The 17,758-nt window shown below is 34.7% G+C and overlaps 1 protein-coding gene across 1 annotated transcript in view; it reads right to left on the bottom strand.

Annotated features, from left to right (window-relative positions):
• LOC129227011 (glutamate-gated chloride channel-like) overlaps positions 1-17,758 on the bottom strand; it is a 122,072-nt gene that overhangs the window by 47,861 nt on the left and 56,453 nt on the right. Inside the window, exon 2 of the mRNA XM_054861640.1 lies at positions 7,919-8,016. Within this exon, the coding sequence (XP_054717615.1) occupies positions 7,919-8,007 (89 nt within the window). The 5' untranslated portion in view covers positions 8,008-8,016. The remainder of the gene's footprint in view (positions 1-7,918; positions 8,017-17,758) is intronic.

Genomic DNA, 17,758 nt, shown 5'->3' with positions numbered 1-17,758 from the left:
GAATCTTTTTTAAGATTTTTTGCTTGAAGTGATCTTAGTAAAACATACCACGTTCACATGTGCCCCGTGTTCATATGAACCCCCTTTTCCCTTATATACCAAAGTAAAAATCGAACCTTACAAGACGTCAGTTAATAGTGTTATGTTTATTAAACATACCCTGAAATAAAACATTTAAGCAGTGCTTTTGCGTTGAAAATATAAATGATGCGGGTCGAAAACTTAATATGTCACATTTAGACAAATTACAAGAGATTAAACACATGAAAAAAAGAATGTGTGTCTTAAAGATTCACATTAGAAGTGAAACTTCTATCTTTTTTTTTCTTATGTTCTGAACTGTCATTTCACCCGCACGTTTTCTCGCACGACGCGCCCTTATTATTTCTGAACCTGACTAAGGCATATTCGTAGCAAAATTGTTTAATTGAAAAAACTAAACAACACTCGAAATCCGCCTTTTAATTGTTGCCAAAAAACAATGAAAAATAGTTGTAATTATAAAGCGAATTTTGTTTATGAAAGTTAACAAATTTCTAGGATGAACTTTGAACTGATGGCTTGCCTTGAATCAAAGAAATCTTCCAAAATTAGCATTATGTGATAAGTTTAAAAAGCCCAAAATAAACAAATATCTATGCTTGCTTAAGTTCAGCCTATTCAATTAACTTGGTAGTTAATTATCAGTTAGTTTAATTAATTTATTTACAAAACTGATTTTATAATCACTATTATTTTTCATTGTCCTTTGCAACAGTTAAAAAACGGAAGTATTTCAACTTTATAACTACAGGTTAACTTTGATTTAACGGTACCCGATTAACGATTCCCTCAATTTAATGATACATTTCACTGGTCCGGATTAAACGCATTGAATGTACAGTGCTGGTCAAATTATTAGACTAAAGAGTTTTTTTTTTGTTTTGTTTTTTGTACACTATTTGTACTAAAATACTATTTATTTTACTAAAGTACAGTACATACTGTACACTGATTATTACGTTATTTTGGCATAATTTAGTGTTTGCTGGTGGCAGCACAGTCTGCTTTGTTTACGTTCTTTGTTTATCTACCTACCAGGAACATAACCTCAATCAGCTTAAACAGTTCACTAGTTCTTTTTATTAGTGTGTTCTGTTATACTTAAAGTTAGTTTTAGGTAATTAGTGAGTATGTGTATGTGAGTATATATAATAGTGAGTATAAACATTTTTTTCCCCTCCTTTTTTAAAAAGTTAAGAATTAGTGTAAGCCTTGTGAAAAGTACGCCAAAAAGATTTAAAATGCTCATCAAGAACAAGGGCATTCTAAATATTAGATAATTATTTCACTGTTCGTTAATGTGTCTATAGTTATGCAATCAATAAAGAATTTGATTTTAAAACAGTCTTAGTCTAATAATTTGGCCAGCACTGTATATGCTCCTCGATTTAACAATATCCTTGGTTTAACGAACACTATTTCCAGTTCCCTTGATAAGCGTTAAATCGGCGTTTTAATGTACTATAATTTTTCATTGGTTTGGGCCGCTATTAAAAAAAATTATATTAATTCGAATTTTTATCATATTGAATTCAAATTATGTTTTTCGAAATCACGAGCGTCTGTGTTTGTGTAGGCGCATGTGTGTGGGTGCGTGTGTATGTGTGTATGTATGCATGTGTGTGCGTTTTGTGTATGCAGTGCTGTGTGTGTGTGTGTATGTAGGCATATGTGTATGTGTCTGTGTGCAGGCATGAGTGTGTGTGTGTGTGTGTGTAGGAGTGTGTATTTGTGTTTGTGCGCAGGCATGAGTGTGTGTATGTGTGTGTAATCGTGTGTGTGTATGCGTGTGTGCATAGGATATGGACGCAACCTGTAGACGGTTTTCGCAAGGGGAGCAGCATCGTGAGGCCGGTCGACGCTACGTGGTGCTGGCAGAGGGAGGTGGTGGGAAAATAAAATGATAGGAATTCAAAACTGTCAAATGAGAACAATAAGCAATCGTGCTTGCTCAAAAACAACTACGTCACTTCCGTCACACAAAAAGGTTACGGTTTAGAATTTCAAAGTCCTCGTAAATGTTTCACTTCAAAAACTGAACAAAATTTGTAACCACACAGAATTTGTAACCATATATTTTCAACATCGTTTTGTATTAAATTATGCAAAATATCTCCAGAATCACGCAGCAATCAACGTATGACAGTCATTATTCAACTCTAACTTCAATGTTCAATTATTTTGAGCAGTCATAGTATAAACAGTGCTTATGTAATTATTATAGAAAGGGCTATTATAACAATTGCTAACTAAATATCAATTCAGAAATTCTGGAAGAAACAAACAAAAAAGCAACAAAGAAAGCAAATCTAATAATACAAGTTGACAAAAATTTGGCAAAGTGTAAATAAAGTAAATCAGCAATAAAGAAAAGAAAATTAACAACGAAAAAGTCGTTTGCTGTAGCTCCAATTAGAAACTCAACATCTAACCACTTTGGATAATTATATGCTCTTTAAGCAGTGCAGGGAGGATAATTGCAGGATTGAAAACGAAATTCCATGATAGGAAGCCATCAAAATTCGCTCGTGGATAATTATTATTGTAAAGTCGAAATGGCATTTTAATGGGTTTAACAATAGAATCATTAATTTGAAGAGGAATCTTTTATATATAAATTTAAATTACTGCTCATTAAATTTTGGATAGTGTTACCAAAGACCATATTACTTTTTGACGGATGGGAGATTTTCTCTTCTAGGTGCACTTAATTGACTTGCGGCAAATTTAGGGGTTTTTTTTCCTTTTCTCACAGCTGTTATGAGATTTATTTTTTAAAAACTAACTTTCAAACAAGGGCGCCTATATGCAAAATTGTAAGGGGGGGGGACTAAGATATTTTCCCCATGGCTTAACAGGATATTTTCCCCATGGCTTAACAGGATATTTTCCCCATGAAAACTGATTTCAGTGCAGATTAGAGTTATTAAAATTTGATATTTTTAATAACTTATTCATTAACGGCTGGAGAAGAAATGTTTTCACATTTTTGCAAAGAAAAAAGTACTAAAAGCAAGAAAGTTCTAATTTCAAAGGGGGGTCTTGAGCCCCCCCCCCCTTGGCTCCCTATATGAGTGCTTTTGCTTTCAAACCTATGGCTGTGTTTCCTTCGGTCAAAAGTACAGTTTTAGTCAGTAAAATTATAAAATTGCCAAAAAAAAAAAAAAAAAACATGGAACCAGAAAATACCGTTATTTAAGCAACATTCCACTTTTAATTATTTTTTTTAAATGTCAGATTTCTCGAAAAAGATGTTTCTCCGCAGGGCCGGATTTAGGGGAGGGCAGACAGGGCAATTGCCCGGGGGCCTCCACAACAAAGGGGCCCCCACAATAAAATTTTTACAAAATATCCTAACTTTAACGGGTCAGCAAATTTTACGTTTTTTCTCCCCTATAAATTATAATAATAATAATATAAAAAATAAATAGCAGTAACTTCAGGATGTATTTACTTTTAAAGTGCTGATCGTAAATATCGAATATATACATATATATCAAAATATTCAGATATGTATCAAAGTAAAAATTCATACGACAATTTGTTGGTTTTCTATGAATTTTTTTAATGTGTCAAGGACTTTTCGGACATACTGTATTTCAAAGTATCAGATATTTTCGAATATACGATGATCTTTTCGAACCCTGATTAGGGGCCTCCACTCCTTCTTTGCCTCGGAGCCTCCCACTTCCAAATCCGGCCCTGTTTCTCCGTGTGACGTCACAAGTGAAGACAACCATCTTGGCTCGGATCTGGCGAAGTTTGGCAATGTCCTGAAACTTTGCTCTGGTAACCCTAGCAACTTGTTCACTTGTGGCGTCAGCAGCGAACATGAAAACAGCAATTTAAGAATATTTTTTTAAGAGAGAAAATAAATTAAAATTTTGGGAAAAATAAATTCACCCTCATGTTTGCGACCATGCTCTTTCAGAAAAAAATATTTATCAAAAATGGGAAACATTCCTATTGAAACAATACATAATGGTGGGATCTTGTTTCCAAAATCAAATCAATGTGTTACTGTTTGATAGGATAAGTTGGTTATTAGAATGATTTTGGACTGTGTGGTGGGTTGAGTGAAGAAGTGGCTTTCACATAACTTCTTTTTTAGTGTATTCGAGTTGAAAAGAAACAATGGGAAGCCAAATGCTAAAGAAGCGGAAGCTCAAGTATATTGATTGGTTCAAGGACCTCAGTGGGCTATATTGATCTAGTTAAAATAAGTTTGTGATTATTAAATGTTATTTTACTTATGGTTTATTAATTCCTTTTTGGCTTAGAGCACATATAGGGAAAAGATGCAATGAAGTTTTTCTAAAAGTATCTACAAATGCTTGTTGAAGCGGTAAAGGGCAATGGATAAGGTGACCAATGTTTTTCCTTTTCAAAACGGAATATTTAGCATTTTAGGAAACTGCGTGTGTGTTAAGATTTTTGAGCAATCACAATTGCTTATTGTTCTCACTTGACGGTTTTGAATTCTTATGATTTTATTCTTCCCCCGCCTCCCTCTGCAGCACCACCGTCGGCCGGCCTCACGATTCTGCTCCTCTAGCGAAAACCGTCTCCAGGTTGCGTCCATATCCTACACTTACACGCATACATACACGCACCTACACACACATACACCTACAGCTACACACACATACACCTACAGCTACACACACACACCACCATATACACACAATTACTCAAACACTCATGCCTGCACACAGACACAAACACACATGCCTACACACACATACACATACCCCCCCACACACACATACACATACCACCCCACACACCAACACACACATCTACATACACACACACTCGTGATTGCGAAAAACATAATTTGAATTCAACATGTCAAAGTTCAAATTATTTTTTTTTCTTTTTTGTGCTCATGACAGAGAAAAGCGGAAATGAACACTTGAAAAGAAGAATTGATTTCGCGTTACGTTTTTCAACGCACAAATTTGCTACTTTTCGACTGGGTGGCTTGTGATAAGTCATTGGGTCTGTAGTACCGGGTTCTGACCAGTGATGGCCAGTCGGTGGGTTTTCGAGATCCAGAAAATCGTCTTCGCCCATGATTATCCGGAATGTAAAAGATTCCTTGGGTATTCGCTTGGCTTTGAATGCCCTCGGCTAAATTCAATCCCTTTGCAGTTTCAAATCGAAAAGAATTCAAGTGCCTCCATCTGGTGGAAAACGGGAGTCAAAATTATCTGCGTAATTGACGCGTGCACCGTAATGGTTGCACACGAAAAATGCTACATTGGGGATAGCATTAAGTTTGCAAAGGCTAAATCGAATAACGCGGATCTATTAGAAAGAAGTAGAAAAACATTTGATGCTAATTTTGAATAGCAATGAGTTTGTATTTTTTTTTTTGAGCAATCACGATTGCTTATTGCTTTCATTTGGCTGTTTTCGGCGTGCTATCATTTTATTTTCCCACCGCCACCCTCCGCACCATCACCGTCGGCCGCCTCCTCACGATGCTGCTCCTATAGCGAAAGCCGTCTCCAGGTTGCATCCATGTCCTACACACACGCGCATACATACACAACTGCGCACACACACGCACACACACACACAAACACACACATACACACAACTACCCACACATTCATGCCTGCACACAGACACAAACACATATGCCTACACACACATTCTCATACCCCCCCCCCCCCACACACATTCATACACACAACTACCCACACACTTATGCCAGCACACAGACGCAAACACACCCATGCGTACACACGCATACCTCCTACACCCAAACACACATACCCCCCACACAGAAACACACACGCCTGAATACACACACTCGTGATTGAGAAAAACATAATTTGAATTCAAAATGCCAAAATTCAAATTAATTAATTAATCAATTTATTTTTTTTTTCAGAATTTCATTGTTTCCTTTTACAATAAATTCTGCTTTAAGAACCGGGATTTTCAACTCTGCTTTTTTTGTTTATTCACAGATTCTTCGTAAGCAAAAGCACCATTACCCAGCCCGGGTGCATTAGGATCGGGTAAGCATAACATATATAACTAATATAATCTTTATTTATGGGTAGTAAAATCCTTAAATAACAGCTCCCAACGACTTCCGGTTGAAAAAAAAAACATGCATAGACAACAGGAAATGCTACCTGAAATCAGGAGATATGGTCACCTTAGATATGCCATCATAATTTTCCCCTTCATTTTTCTGTTGATCAAAAAACTTCAATGGTGGGTTTTAACTCCGATTCAGTACCGCAAACTCAGGAGTAATTTAACTTGAAAATTAATTAGTTTGGCTGTCAGTACATAAATGAAGTGGCATATCGCTAAAATTGCCAATTTTATGCTAGCATAAGCTCAACTTCATACTTAATATCGTTCTACGCTACATTTTTTATTTATTGTCTGCGACGAAAGACTGTTTCCATCGTTGCCATGACAATAAAATAATCATTTGATGTAGTGAGTTTAAAAATTGTGTTTTAAAAATTTTATTCTCAACTGCAATAAACTATAGGGGGCGTTGCAGCCACTCTCTAATGGCGGATGAAAAAAGTAAAACAAATAAATGTCGTAACTTATAACTTGTATCTACGCTTCGTGAATGGCAGTAATTTTTCATCGTGTTTGTGGGGAGCTTTCTTTTCTATTCTTCTGAAAATACATTACACCACAAACTGTCTGTAATTTACCCCAAAGAAAACACGTGGAATGGAATGTTTTACCTTTTTCTTTAGTATTATTAAGCACCGCAAGGTAGCGTATTCGAGCTCTGGAGTTGCGAATATGAACAGACATGTTTTAGAAGAGTGAAAATTTTAATTAGTCCAACTTGAAATTTTACCAAATGAGGCACTGAGAAGCAAAGGGATGTAAGTGCCAAAACTAAAAATTTCAACATAAAAGTACAATTACGTTTTAGGAGAACCCCTTCTCTGTTATAGGCCAAAAAATGGTATTAGTAGCTCTGATAAGTGCTGCTGTACAGCAAGATTTCGGAAGAAAAAAAAAATCAATGAAAACTTTCCTAGGATCTGAACTTTAAACGCGTTTTACTCGAAACTTTAAACCTATATTTAATGGGAAGAAACATTCGTTATCATTATGAAAAAAATCATAACTTAATAAGTGAATAAAATAATTGCATTCGTTTCTAACTTTGCGAAATCGTCAGAAAAAACTTGGCAAACAAGGTCATTTTTGGAAGGTCACACTGACTTCCCGTGACTTCCTTTGGAGCACCTCCATACATCTGTGTCTTCGCTATACAGAGTTGCTGTAGTAGACTTAGTCTTTTTGACTTACATTTATTAATAATAAAGCTGAAAGTCTCTCTGTCTGAATGTCCGGAGGATGTCTGGATGTATGGATCTCTGTGACGAGCATAGCGCCTAGACCTTTCGGCCGATTTTCATGAAATTTATCACCAAGTTAGTTTGTAGCATGGGGGTGTGCATCTCAAAGCGAGTTTTTGAAAATTCGATGTGGTTCTTTTTATATTCCAATTCTAAGAACAAAATTATCATAAGATGAACGAGTAAATTACGAAATTATTATAACGTGGAACCATAACATGGGCACAAGCCAATTGGCGAGGTACAAAATTATCATAACGTGGAATCATAACATGGGTACAAGCCAATTGGCGAGAAAATTTGCTTGATATTTGTAAATATATAGGCGAACCAGAAGACCTTTTAATTTTTCTATTACGGTATTACGGGCAAAGCCGTGCGGGAACCGCTAGTTTAAAAATAAATGTGTTATACACAGTCCATTTTTGAGTTTATCAGCATTTGAGAGATAATTTTTGTTCTGCCGATACACTAAGCAAATGTTAAAAAAAAAAAAAAAAAAGACTTCCACTTACTTAGGGATTTCTGAAGAATTCTGTTGTGCCATTGAGGACGTCATGAAGAATGAGGCAGCTGCAAGTAAACAGTACAACCAGCTCCACATTCTTAGAACCTAGGGAAGTTCAATTTATTGTTATAACTTCATCTAAGTGTAAGTACCGTTAACATAGTAAATTTGTAAAAATATGTTATTTTAACGTTGTTTTATTTTCTTTTGTGCATTCTTGTTGTTAATACTGAAGAATACCGACCAAGTGTGGATCGAAAAGTTGCCGAGTTAGTGAAAATGCCGGGTTTTTTGGGAATGCACACATGAAGTGGGGATGGGGGTCAAGACCCCCTTGAACAACCAAAATACAGTTGAACTCGGTTAATACGAAATGTCAAAAATTCAGGAATGTGTTCGTATTAGCCGTTATTCGTAACAATCGTGAATAAGTGATACTGTGAAAAAACGAAGAAATGATTACCTATATTTAGAAAACATTACTACTAATTATTATATTCAGAAAATTAATCACTCATTTCTTATAAATGAATGTTTTTTCGAAAATCTTGAAAAATAAAAATGATAATCGACAATCGCGGAATAGGTCGTCTACAGGTAAACAAATGTTCGGGCTTTATCTCTACATAGTATAAAATGAAGTCCCCAAAAAGCGTCTGTGTGTTTGAACTCGCAAAACTCGAGAACTACCCGGCCGATTTTGCTGAAATTTTCACAGTTTATTCCTTTAAGTCCTGAGAAGGTTTGCAGACTAGTTCGAAAGCAATTCCATGAATAGTTATTTTTCTATTCATATTTACATCCAATTTCCACATAAATTCCCGAATATGGGGGTGAAAAAATACTTGCAAATAGTAATAATACATATCGTTAGAAAGGGTAGAATTTTCCGCGTTCTACGCAATTTGTTTCAATGCTCTAACTCTATTATGGTGGGAGTTATTTGCGTTTTTAGCTCGATTTTTTTTAAGGCTTAGCTGAAATTTAGGAACTTCTTTCTTCATTAAATAAAGCTGTAAAAAGTGAAGGATTTGTCCCACAGCTTTTTTTTTTTTTTTTTTTTTGACGCCGTTGGAAAAAGCGACTTTTTTAACTCCAGATCTAACTCGACCTATGGTCGAAAAAATAAGCTTTTATCTCGAAAGGAAAAAAAGTTACAAGCCTTTTTAAATCGAGTTTAAGAAATCTCGATTTCATTCAAATTGTGAACCATTTTCTTTCGCATTTGAATTCCTTAAACTTATTTTATGTTGTGTTTCCATGGTTATACGCATTTTAAATCCATCTCTCTGGATTTAATTTCTTAAAAGTATTTTAATATCTGTCGTCATTGTTTGGGAAGGAAAACATGATGTTTTTTTTTTAATTTATGTTTTACGCCTGATTGTTGAATATACGTCACTTGACACAATTTTTATTTTCAAGGTAGACCGGGTAAAGCCGGGCAATGCAGCTAGTTTTCCATATACAATATGGATATTTCAATGGAGTACTTTCTTCTCTTTGCACAATGAGACTTCTACCACCTAACAAAATGATGAATAATTTCTGAGATAGAAAATTACAGTATTTAATCACGAACACCTTAAGTAAAGAGGTCAGAAATTTTTGTTCGTCTTAGCTGAGACTTTCAATTTACTGTCTAACCACGGATTGTATGGAAAGGTAAATATCCGGTTTACACGAGGAAATGGAAGCATCTATTAGTTTTCAGGGATGTCAGCTTTTGCAGATGTATGTTAGCCTCTAAATTAAGCAGAGTCTCATTCAAATGAGCGGAATACGCGCATAAAATTTTTATTTTTCCCCTCATTCAGATGGAGTCGCCTTAGCTGGATGTTTGCCAATTCCATACAATCCGTGGTCAAACAGTAATTTATGTATTATACGTGAAATTTTCAATGCATTTAGATAGCAAAACCAAACTTAACCAACAAAATGTTTGTTTTAGCCGTGATTTCGTATTAAACGAGATCGTATTAGGAGAGTTCAACTGTATATCCTAAAACTGCATTTTCGAGACTTATATTTCTAAAAAAAATCGTCTCAGACCAGATATTTGCTACCGAAAATTGCATTTTGATCCACCTTTTCAAAAATGACTTCCTCTGCTAGTACTTCTCATTTTTTAAGGAACGAATCATGCAATTTTTCGGGAGTTGAGGAAAAGGGGAGGGCGAGAAAGGGGGGGGGGTCCCTAAGCTATAGCTTGTCTAGATTATGCGTAAATCCTGAGTCTGGCAAAGCTAACTTGGCAGCTTTGTGATGGTTACGCAGATCGTAATCGCAGCATTATGACACTGACAAGTTAGGTTTGCCTTAACTAGCACTACTGCTTTCATAAAACTTTTAATACAAATCTGAAACATTTTCAAACTATTGTTAGATCCGAAACTATAAAAATTTTATCCTATGTGCAAAATAATAGAGCCGAATTATTTTCGAAAAAGAAAATAAAAGCCATCAAAGTTTTTTCTTAAACCAATTCTTATTCATCAAAAGAACTGACAGAAAAAAAAATTCACAAGTATCTGAAACTAAAAAAACCTCACTTTTATGGAAATAGAATTTTTTTTTAATCTTGAGGAAAAAACTTTGCTCTTTTCATTTTCCCAATAGTTTTTACTCAAACTTTAATGACATTTGAGTTAATTTTAATCATATGACAATCATATTTTTTTTCTCCATTAATTTAGCTTTAGCGAATATTTCTATAATTGCAATTCGAAAGGTAGGTTAACTTAAAATAGCATTTTACTTTTAATGGGAAAACGCTTTGTCCATTACATCTGATGAATTACTGTTTTAAAATCACAGACAATAAGCTTATATCAAGCATGTAGAAATCCGCTTAACTTTTAATGGTTTTTAATTGTTTTCTTTTATTATTTGACGGATTATTTCGAATTTTAATGTAAATTTTATGCATCTTTTATCTCGTTCATATTTTCTTTTCTTTTAAGACAAAATGATACCGACATTTTACCGTGCACCGCAGTAACTGCACTGCACTCCGGGGTTCACCGTGCCTACCACTACACGTGGTTTAACCGGTTGTTTGGGGCCCGTTTTTTGATCCAGACCAGTAGCTGAGTAACCCCTGATCCCACACCCGAAGAGTTTTCGATTTGGAAATGTAACTTGGAGAACTTTGAACCCCAAACACATTTAATGTGCCCCAGTCACCATTAGCGAACACGGATGATATTCGATCGGCTGGCATCGAGCTCGGTACCCTCCAGTTACGAGTCCGACGCTTTACCGATCAAGCCACCACGGCCCCACAGTGACTACACGTCATAGATGATCGTTTTAACTGCGCGCTGGCAGCTGCTAGAGCTGTCGCTTTCTACCGCAAGGACATGGAGTACCTCCTCATTTTGTTAAAGATTTTGCTTATTTCTGTGCCTTAGAACCAGACTAACGTAGGTCACATAATCGCTACTTTACAGGAGAGAGTAAAAACGTTTGACTGGTGCACACAAATGATAGGACTTGAGCTCTTTTAACGCTGGTAAATAGTTAAAAGATTATTATTATTATTATTTTGAATTACGTTCATATGGCTGGATGCAGAATAGAATTCTCCATAGAACGCATTAACTGAAAATTGTAATTTTTCGACTTACGCTACTCTGGCTCTGAGGTACAGAATTTATCATTATCTTTATCTTTACTAATAATAAAGTTGAAAGTCTGTCTGGATCCCTGTTAAGCGCATAACGCTTAAATCGTTCGACCGATTTTCATGAAATTTGGCACAAAGTTAGTTTGTAGCATGGGGGTTTGCACCTCGAAGTGATTTTTCGAAAATTCGATTTTGTTTTTTTTTTATATTCCAATTTTAAGAAAATTTTACCGAACAAATTATCACAACGTGAACGAATAAATTACGAAATTAACATAACATGGAACCGTAACATGGGCAAGCAGATGAATACAGCGAATTGGCGAGAAATTCACCATCCATTATTTGTAAATATGCCGGCGAACCAAATGACCTTTTCATTTTCTACTACGGGCAAAGCCGTGCGGGTGCCTCTAGTAAGTCTATAAACTGGATATAAGTAATGTATTGTTGTTGTTTTCGTGTCCAAAATACAGTAAACTCCCGATTATTGGCAATCTGATTATCCGCTGGTTTTATTTTCATATTTTTTTAAAACCTATATGATTGTATTATTGTTCACTTTTAGATTTTAGATATATTTTTCAGATTCAATGTTAGTAGATGCAATGTAGCAATGCTTTTAGCTATAATTTAAATGTATGTGTGAGTATTATTCACATTTTTAGCTATTATAGACACTGGTATCGTTTTTTACTTATTATTCGGATTATCCGTGGTTTTCGCTTATCCGCAGTTACTGTGCCACCGTATTCCGCGGATAATCGGAAGCTTACTGTAGTTAATAAACATGGAGCGGTTGGGTGCTATTGCCTCGAGAGGTTGGAATTCTTTATTTATTCACCCAGTAGACAACACAAGAACGATTTACAACACAAAGAGAGGAATTACCATCCAGGGCACTGGTATGATTCGAACCCACAACCTCGTGCAGATGAAGCGAAGTTCCCACAAGTAGTGTATGATATCTCTAAATAAGTAGATTCCGTACAACTTTGCCAAGCATGGCGACAAATTCTAAGGTTGTCATACAGTTGTACAATGCTGCCAACTTGGTAATCTTTGGTTTTCAATAGCGATAAATGCGTCAGAATGGGGACGTTTCTTAAATTTTGAAAGTATTTTTTTCTGAAAGAGCATGTTTAAAAACATAGGACCTGACCATTTTTTAAATATTTTGACTAAGTTTAATATTAAAAAAAAAAAACCTTTAATCGCTGCGCTTTCATTGTTTAACCAACGTATACTGCCGATGACATCACAAATGATGAAATGCCATTCACTGTTGCCATTCTGAAAAGCTCAATATTTAATTCGCATTTTTACTCACGTGTACTGGCAACGATATGGTTGATAGCAAGCGTAGAGGCAATTTTTAAGTCGCTGCTGAGTTATCATAACGTGGAAACGCAGCAAAAAATGCGCCAAAGGACATCATTTGTGACGTCATAAAGACCACGTCTTGTTTGTAAAACTAGATATTTAAAAAAATTAATAAAAAATAACTGCTGGGAAAATGAAAGTATTTTCTGGGTCCATGTTATTTTTTTTTACTTATTCTATCAATTTCTGTGACTAAAAGTAGTACTTTTGACTAAAGGAAACAACACCATTGCGATATATCGTCAATTCTATGTACTCCTAATACCTCCAGTCCATGTTAATTTTTCACACCTAATTAAACAAGATTCAATTTCAAATTAAAGATGTCATTTGAATGGACTATTTTTCACATTTATGCATATTAAGCCTGAAATTTTAATTAGTAATTAAGAATGAAATTTAATGAACCAAATCCCCACACTTTACATTTTTTGACCTCACAAATTTCAAAGCTGTATAAATTAATGCGAACAGTTCAGACAATGTAATTCGGCTCCCCATTCAAACATTCATTTTTGCAACTGGCAGTAGTCCAAATGTTTGATGCGATTATATAATTAGACTAATTACTCCTGAGGCAGGACGATGCGTTTAAATTTGCGATATCATCATTTTGCTGCAAAAAAGTGAGCTTGATTAATCTCAAGACAATTCAACCGGGCGTGGTTCTAATTATATTAGAGAGTTCATCTTTAAGCTTAAAAAGTTTGGTCGGTGACGTCAGATAATAGCTGCATTTAGCTTGCTTAGTATTTTTAATTAAATGGGGTAGGGGGGGAAACGTTTTCTTAATCAGTTTAAGTATGTTAATGATTCATTTATAAGGTTTTTAGTGAATTATTTTTAAAAAAGCAGGCTGATTTATGGTTTTGATGAGATCTTGAATCATTTGCTCTCAAAAAAATACTTACGTTCAAAAGAACAATTGATGTGAATACATGAAATACTGGCTACTTTGGCCAAATTTCGGAACTTTTCTAATATTTTCTCAATAATTTTGTAACTATTCATATTTCCAAGCTGTGGAAACATTTTTTACGCATCTAGAGCTCTCTTAATTTTATTTTTGAATACTGATCACTTTTTCTCAAAGTATTTTGACCCCTTTTAATTGTTTTTTGTTTCGGCCAATGTTACCCTTGCGTTTGGGTTACTTTGTTTTTTACCAAAGTTTTTTTCTTCCTATTTAAAATCATTGTAGAACTAATTAGAGCCAAAGTCCCCGTCTGTATTTTCAGTAATGATAATAAATACAGAAATCACAATGTTTCACAGATATCGCTGCAAAATTTTAGTCTTCAAAGTATACTCCTTGAGTATCAGACGCTTCTGCGGGCACAAGGTCGCCATTATTGTTTTAATCAGTGTCTGAAATAGTGTAAAAGTTCCGGTGTTTTAAAGTATTACTAAATATCAAGGGAGAGTAGAAATATAAGCCGTAAGAGAATGAAAACCCCGGGAGTGAAATGATGCCAATGGGGTCGTTTCCAAAATTTTAAAAGTATTTTTTTCTGAAATAGCATGCTTAAAAACATAGAATCTGACCATTTTTTAAATAATTTATTTAAGTTTAATATTTTAAAAAAAATACTTAAATCGGTGCGCTTTCATTGTTTACACTTTTGTCGTGTGACATCACAAATGATGAAATGCCATTCAATGTTGCCATTCACAGAACAAAATATTTAATTCACATCTTTACTCACGTGTATTGGCAACGATACGGTTGATAGCAAGCGTAGAGCGCAATTTTAATTCGCTGCTTGATTATCATAACGTGGAAACGTAGTAGAAAGATGCGCCAAATTGCATCATTTGTGACTTCGTAAAGGTCACGCTTTGTTTGAAAATTCGGACATTTTAAAAAATTAATTAAAAAAAAACTTTTGGAAAAATCAAAGTATTTTCTGGATCCATGTAATTTTTTTTTTGCTCATTCTATCCATTTCAATGACTAAAAGTAGTACTTTTGACTGAAGGAAACCACCCCATTTGTGTTGTTTCCATCAGTCAAAAGTACTACTTTTAATCACTGATGTTGATAGAATGAGCAAGAAAGTTAACATGGAGCGAGAAAAATCTTATTTTCAAAACTTTCAATTTTTTAATAATTTTTTTTAAACGTCTGATTTTTCAAACAAGGCGTGGTCTTTATAACTTCACAAATGATGAACTTTGGCGCGTACTTTTGCTCTGAATGCTTACACTTGCTCTCTACCGCGTTTCCAGGTTACGATAATTCAGAAACGAATTAAATATTGCGCTCTGCGCTAATGGCATCAGTGAATGGCATTTCACCATTTGTGATGTCATGTGCAGAAGCGTAAAAAATGAAATTGAATCTGAGAACCAATCTTATATATTTTTTTAAGTATTAAACTTTGTCAAATTATTTATCAAATGGTCAGATCCTATGTTTTTATTTGTATTTTCAGGAAAAAAAACTTTTAAAATTTTGGAAACGACGCCATTGGAAGGGAAAAACCACGTGTTTACAATTCAAAGTTGCGTTGAAAAAGACAGAAACAGTAATTGTGAAAAGTACCCATCTTCAAGCTATCACCCCTGTTTACAATTGAAGCCTTCAAAAGTAGGGGAATGTGGGGCAAAGTGAAATGGTTAAGATCACTTACTTTTTTCCAAATGAAAAAAACAATTGTTTTGAAAATTACGGTACATTAAGAAAGAACACTACATTTTGTATAATAAAACTTGCACTGAAACATTATTTTTTTATTTTTGACAGTAAATTTGTCCCTTTAAAAAAATGTGGAAATTTTTCCCTTCTTTTTTTCATGGGGCAAAGCGAAAAATAAAATATTTTTCTAATTAAATATTTTCGATTCTATTGTTAAAGATATTTTTGATAAAATAAATGAGTAAATAAAAAAATAATGAATGAATAAAATAGAAAATGAATGAGAAAACGAGTGAATGAATGAACAAATTAGGCAATTTTTAAATGAAAGAATGTGTATAGAACAACTAATTAACTAATACGTAAATGATTGTATAAAAGATTGAATACGTAAATGAAATGGGCTCTATTTCACTTTGCCCCATTCATTTTTTCCCGCATGCACTTGACTAACTGTACGAAGCATCTGAAACACAAAGAAGCTTAATATTTAGCAAATAAATACTGCACCACATGTTAGTAGGTCTCAATTAATATTTAAAATATTGATAACAATAACATTATTATTAAATAGTGGTACCGCACGGCTTTGCCCGTAATAGATAAATTAAAAGGTCTTTTGGTTCGCCTGTATATTTACAAATAATGTATGGTGAATTTTCTCGCCAATTGGCTTGTACCCATGTTACAGTTCCACGTTATGATAATTTCGTATCTCGCCAATTGGCTTGTGCCCGTGTTACGGTTCCCCGTTACGATAATTTCGTAATTTACTCGCCCATCGTATGATAGTTTTGTTCTTAAAATTGGAATGGAAAAAGAACCGCATCGAATTTTCAAAAAATCGTTTCGAGGTGCACACCCCCATGCTACAAACTAACTTTGTGCCAAATTTCATGAAAATCGGCCGAACTGTCTAGGCGCTATGCGCGTCACAGAGATCCAGACATCCTCCGGACATCCAGACATCCTCCTGACATCCAGACAGAGAGACTTTCAACTTTATTATTAGTAAAGATAAAGACAGTAGCAAAAATAAGTTTTGACTTGCAACAAAATACTACAATATGAATATCAATTTTTGAAAATTGCTTGTTTTATCTTATTCTTTGATTTTCAGAGGTAATTTTTTCTTGACTGGCATAGATTGCATGTGTTACTGCATAGTGAAAATATTACTAGGCAGGTGGCACAAAAAGCAGAGTAAATATTTGAACTTTACACTTTGCCTCGCTATTTCACTTTACCCCATATTCCCCTACCAGTCGCGGTTTTCGAGAACGGACAGTATTCGTGTCGTTTCTTACCTAACCAACCTAATTTCATGTTGATTAAAAACATAAAACTAGATAAAGGGAAGTTTTTTTTACACTATTTTTCTCACAATGAACGTAACTTTAATCACTCGTAGCAACACCTAAATTTTGTTCGAATTCTATGAAACTTTTTTCTATGTTTTTTCATCAAGAGGAAGCACTTAAAGGGGTGCCCCATAAGAAATTCAAAAATTTTTAAAGAGCATTATAAGACGCTTCCTATTGCAAAAGTGTTAAAAATATCTCTGGACATATGACAATATTGCTTGAATGAATTTACTTTGCTATATTAAATTGCAGATCAAAAAGGAGAACAGTTCAATTTCAATGATAGCTCGAGATAACTTTCAATAGTAGAATCTTCCTGCTGAGCATAGACCCTCTATGTTAATATTATTCCCAAAATTTATTATTCCCGAAAATGCATTCCGAAGCATAAGCGATATCCTAAGACTTTCTCTCGTGCCAGGTTATGCACAAAAGTAAAATAAGATAATGCAAAAATCTAGTTTCCAATTCCGAGATACGCGAGGCGAATGTAGGTCGAAGACTCTCAGGGGACGTATTTCGCCTGGAGAGGAGGTTTGGCTGGAGAATGATTTTGTGGGTTTATGCGAGTCGCCATTTTCTTTTCTTCCTTCCAGCAGTGATTATGACAGTTCAATCAAAATATGTTAACGTTTTGTGATATTTCATTTCTCTGGTTGGATAATGTTTGACGCTAGGTACTGAAGGTTTCTGCAGAGGAATAAATAATTTTGTTTTGTTGAATTGTACATTTTGCGGAAACCTTCTTTTTAGGGCTTGTAACCAATCGCAACTCCAGAGCTCGAATACGCTACCTTGCGGTGATTAACAATACTAAAGAAAAAGGTAAAACAT

This window comes from Uloborus diversus, chromosome 7, assembly GCF_026930045.1.
Source record: "Uloborus diversus isolate 005 chromosome 7, Udiv.v.3.1, whole genome shotgun sequence".
NCBI lineage: Eukaryota > Metazoa > Arthropoda > Arachnida > Araneae > Uloboridae > Uloborus > Uloborus diversus.
This window is presented reverse-complemented; position numbering and strand designations above follow the sequence as displayed.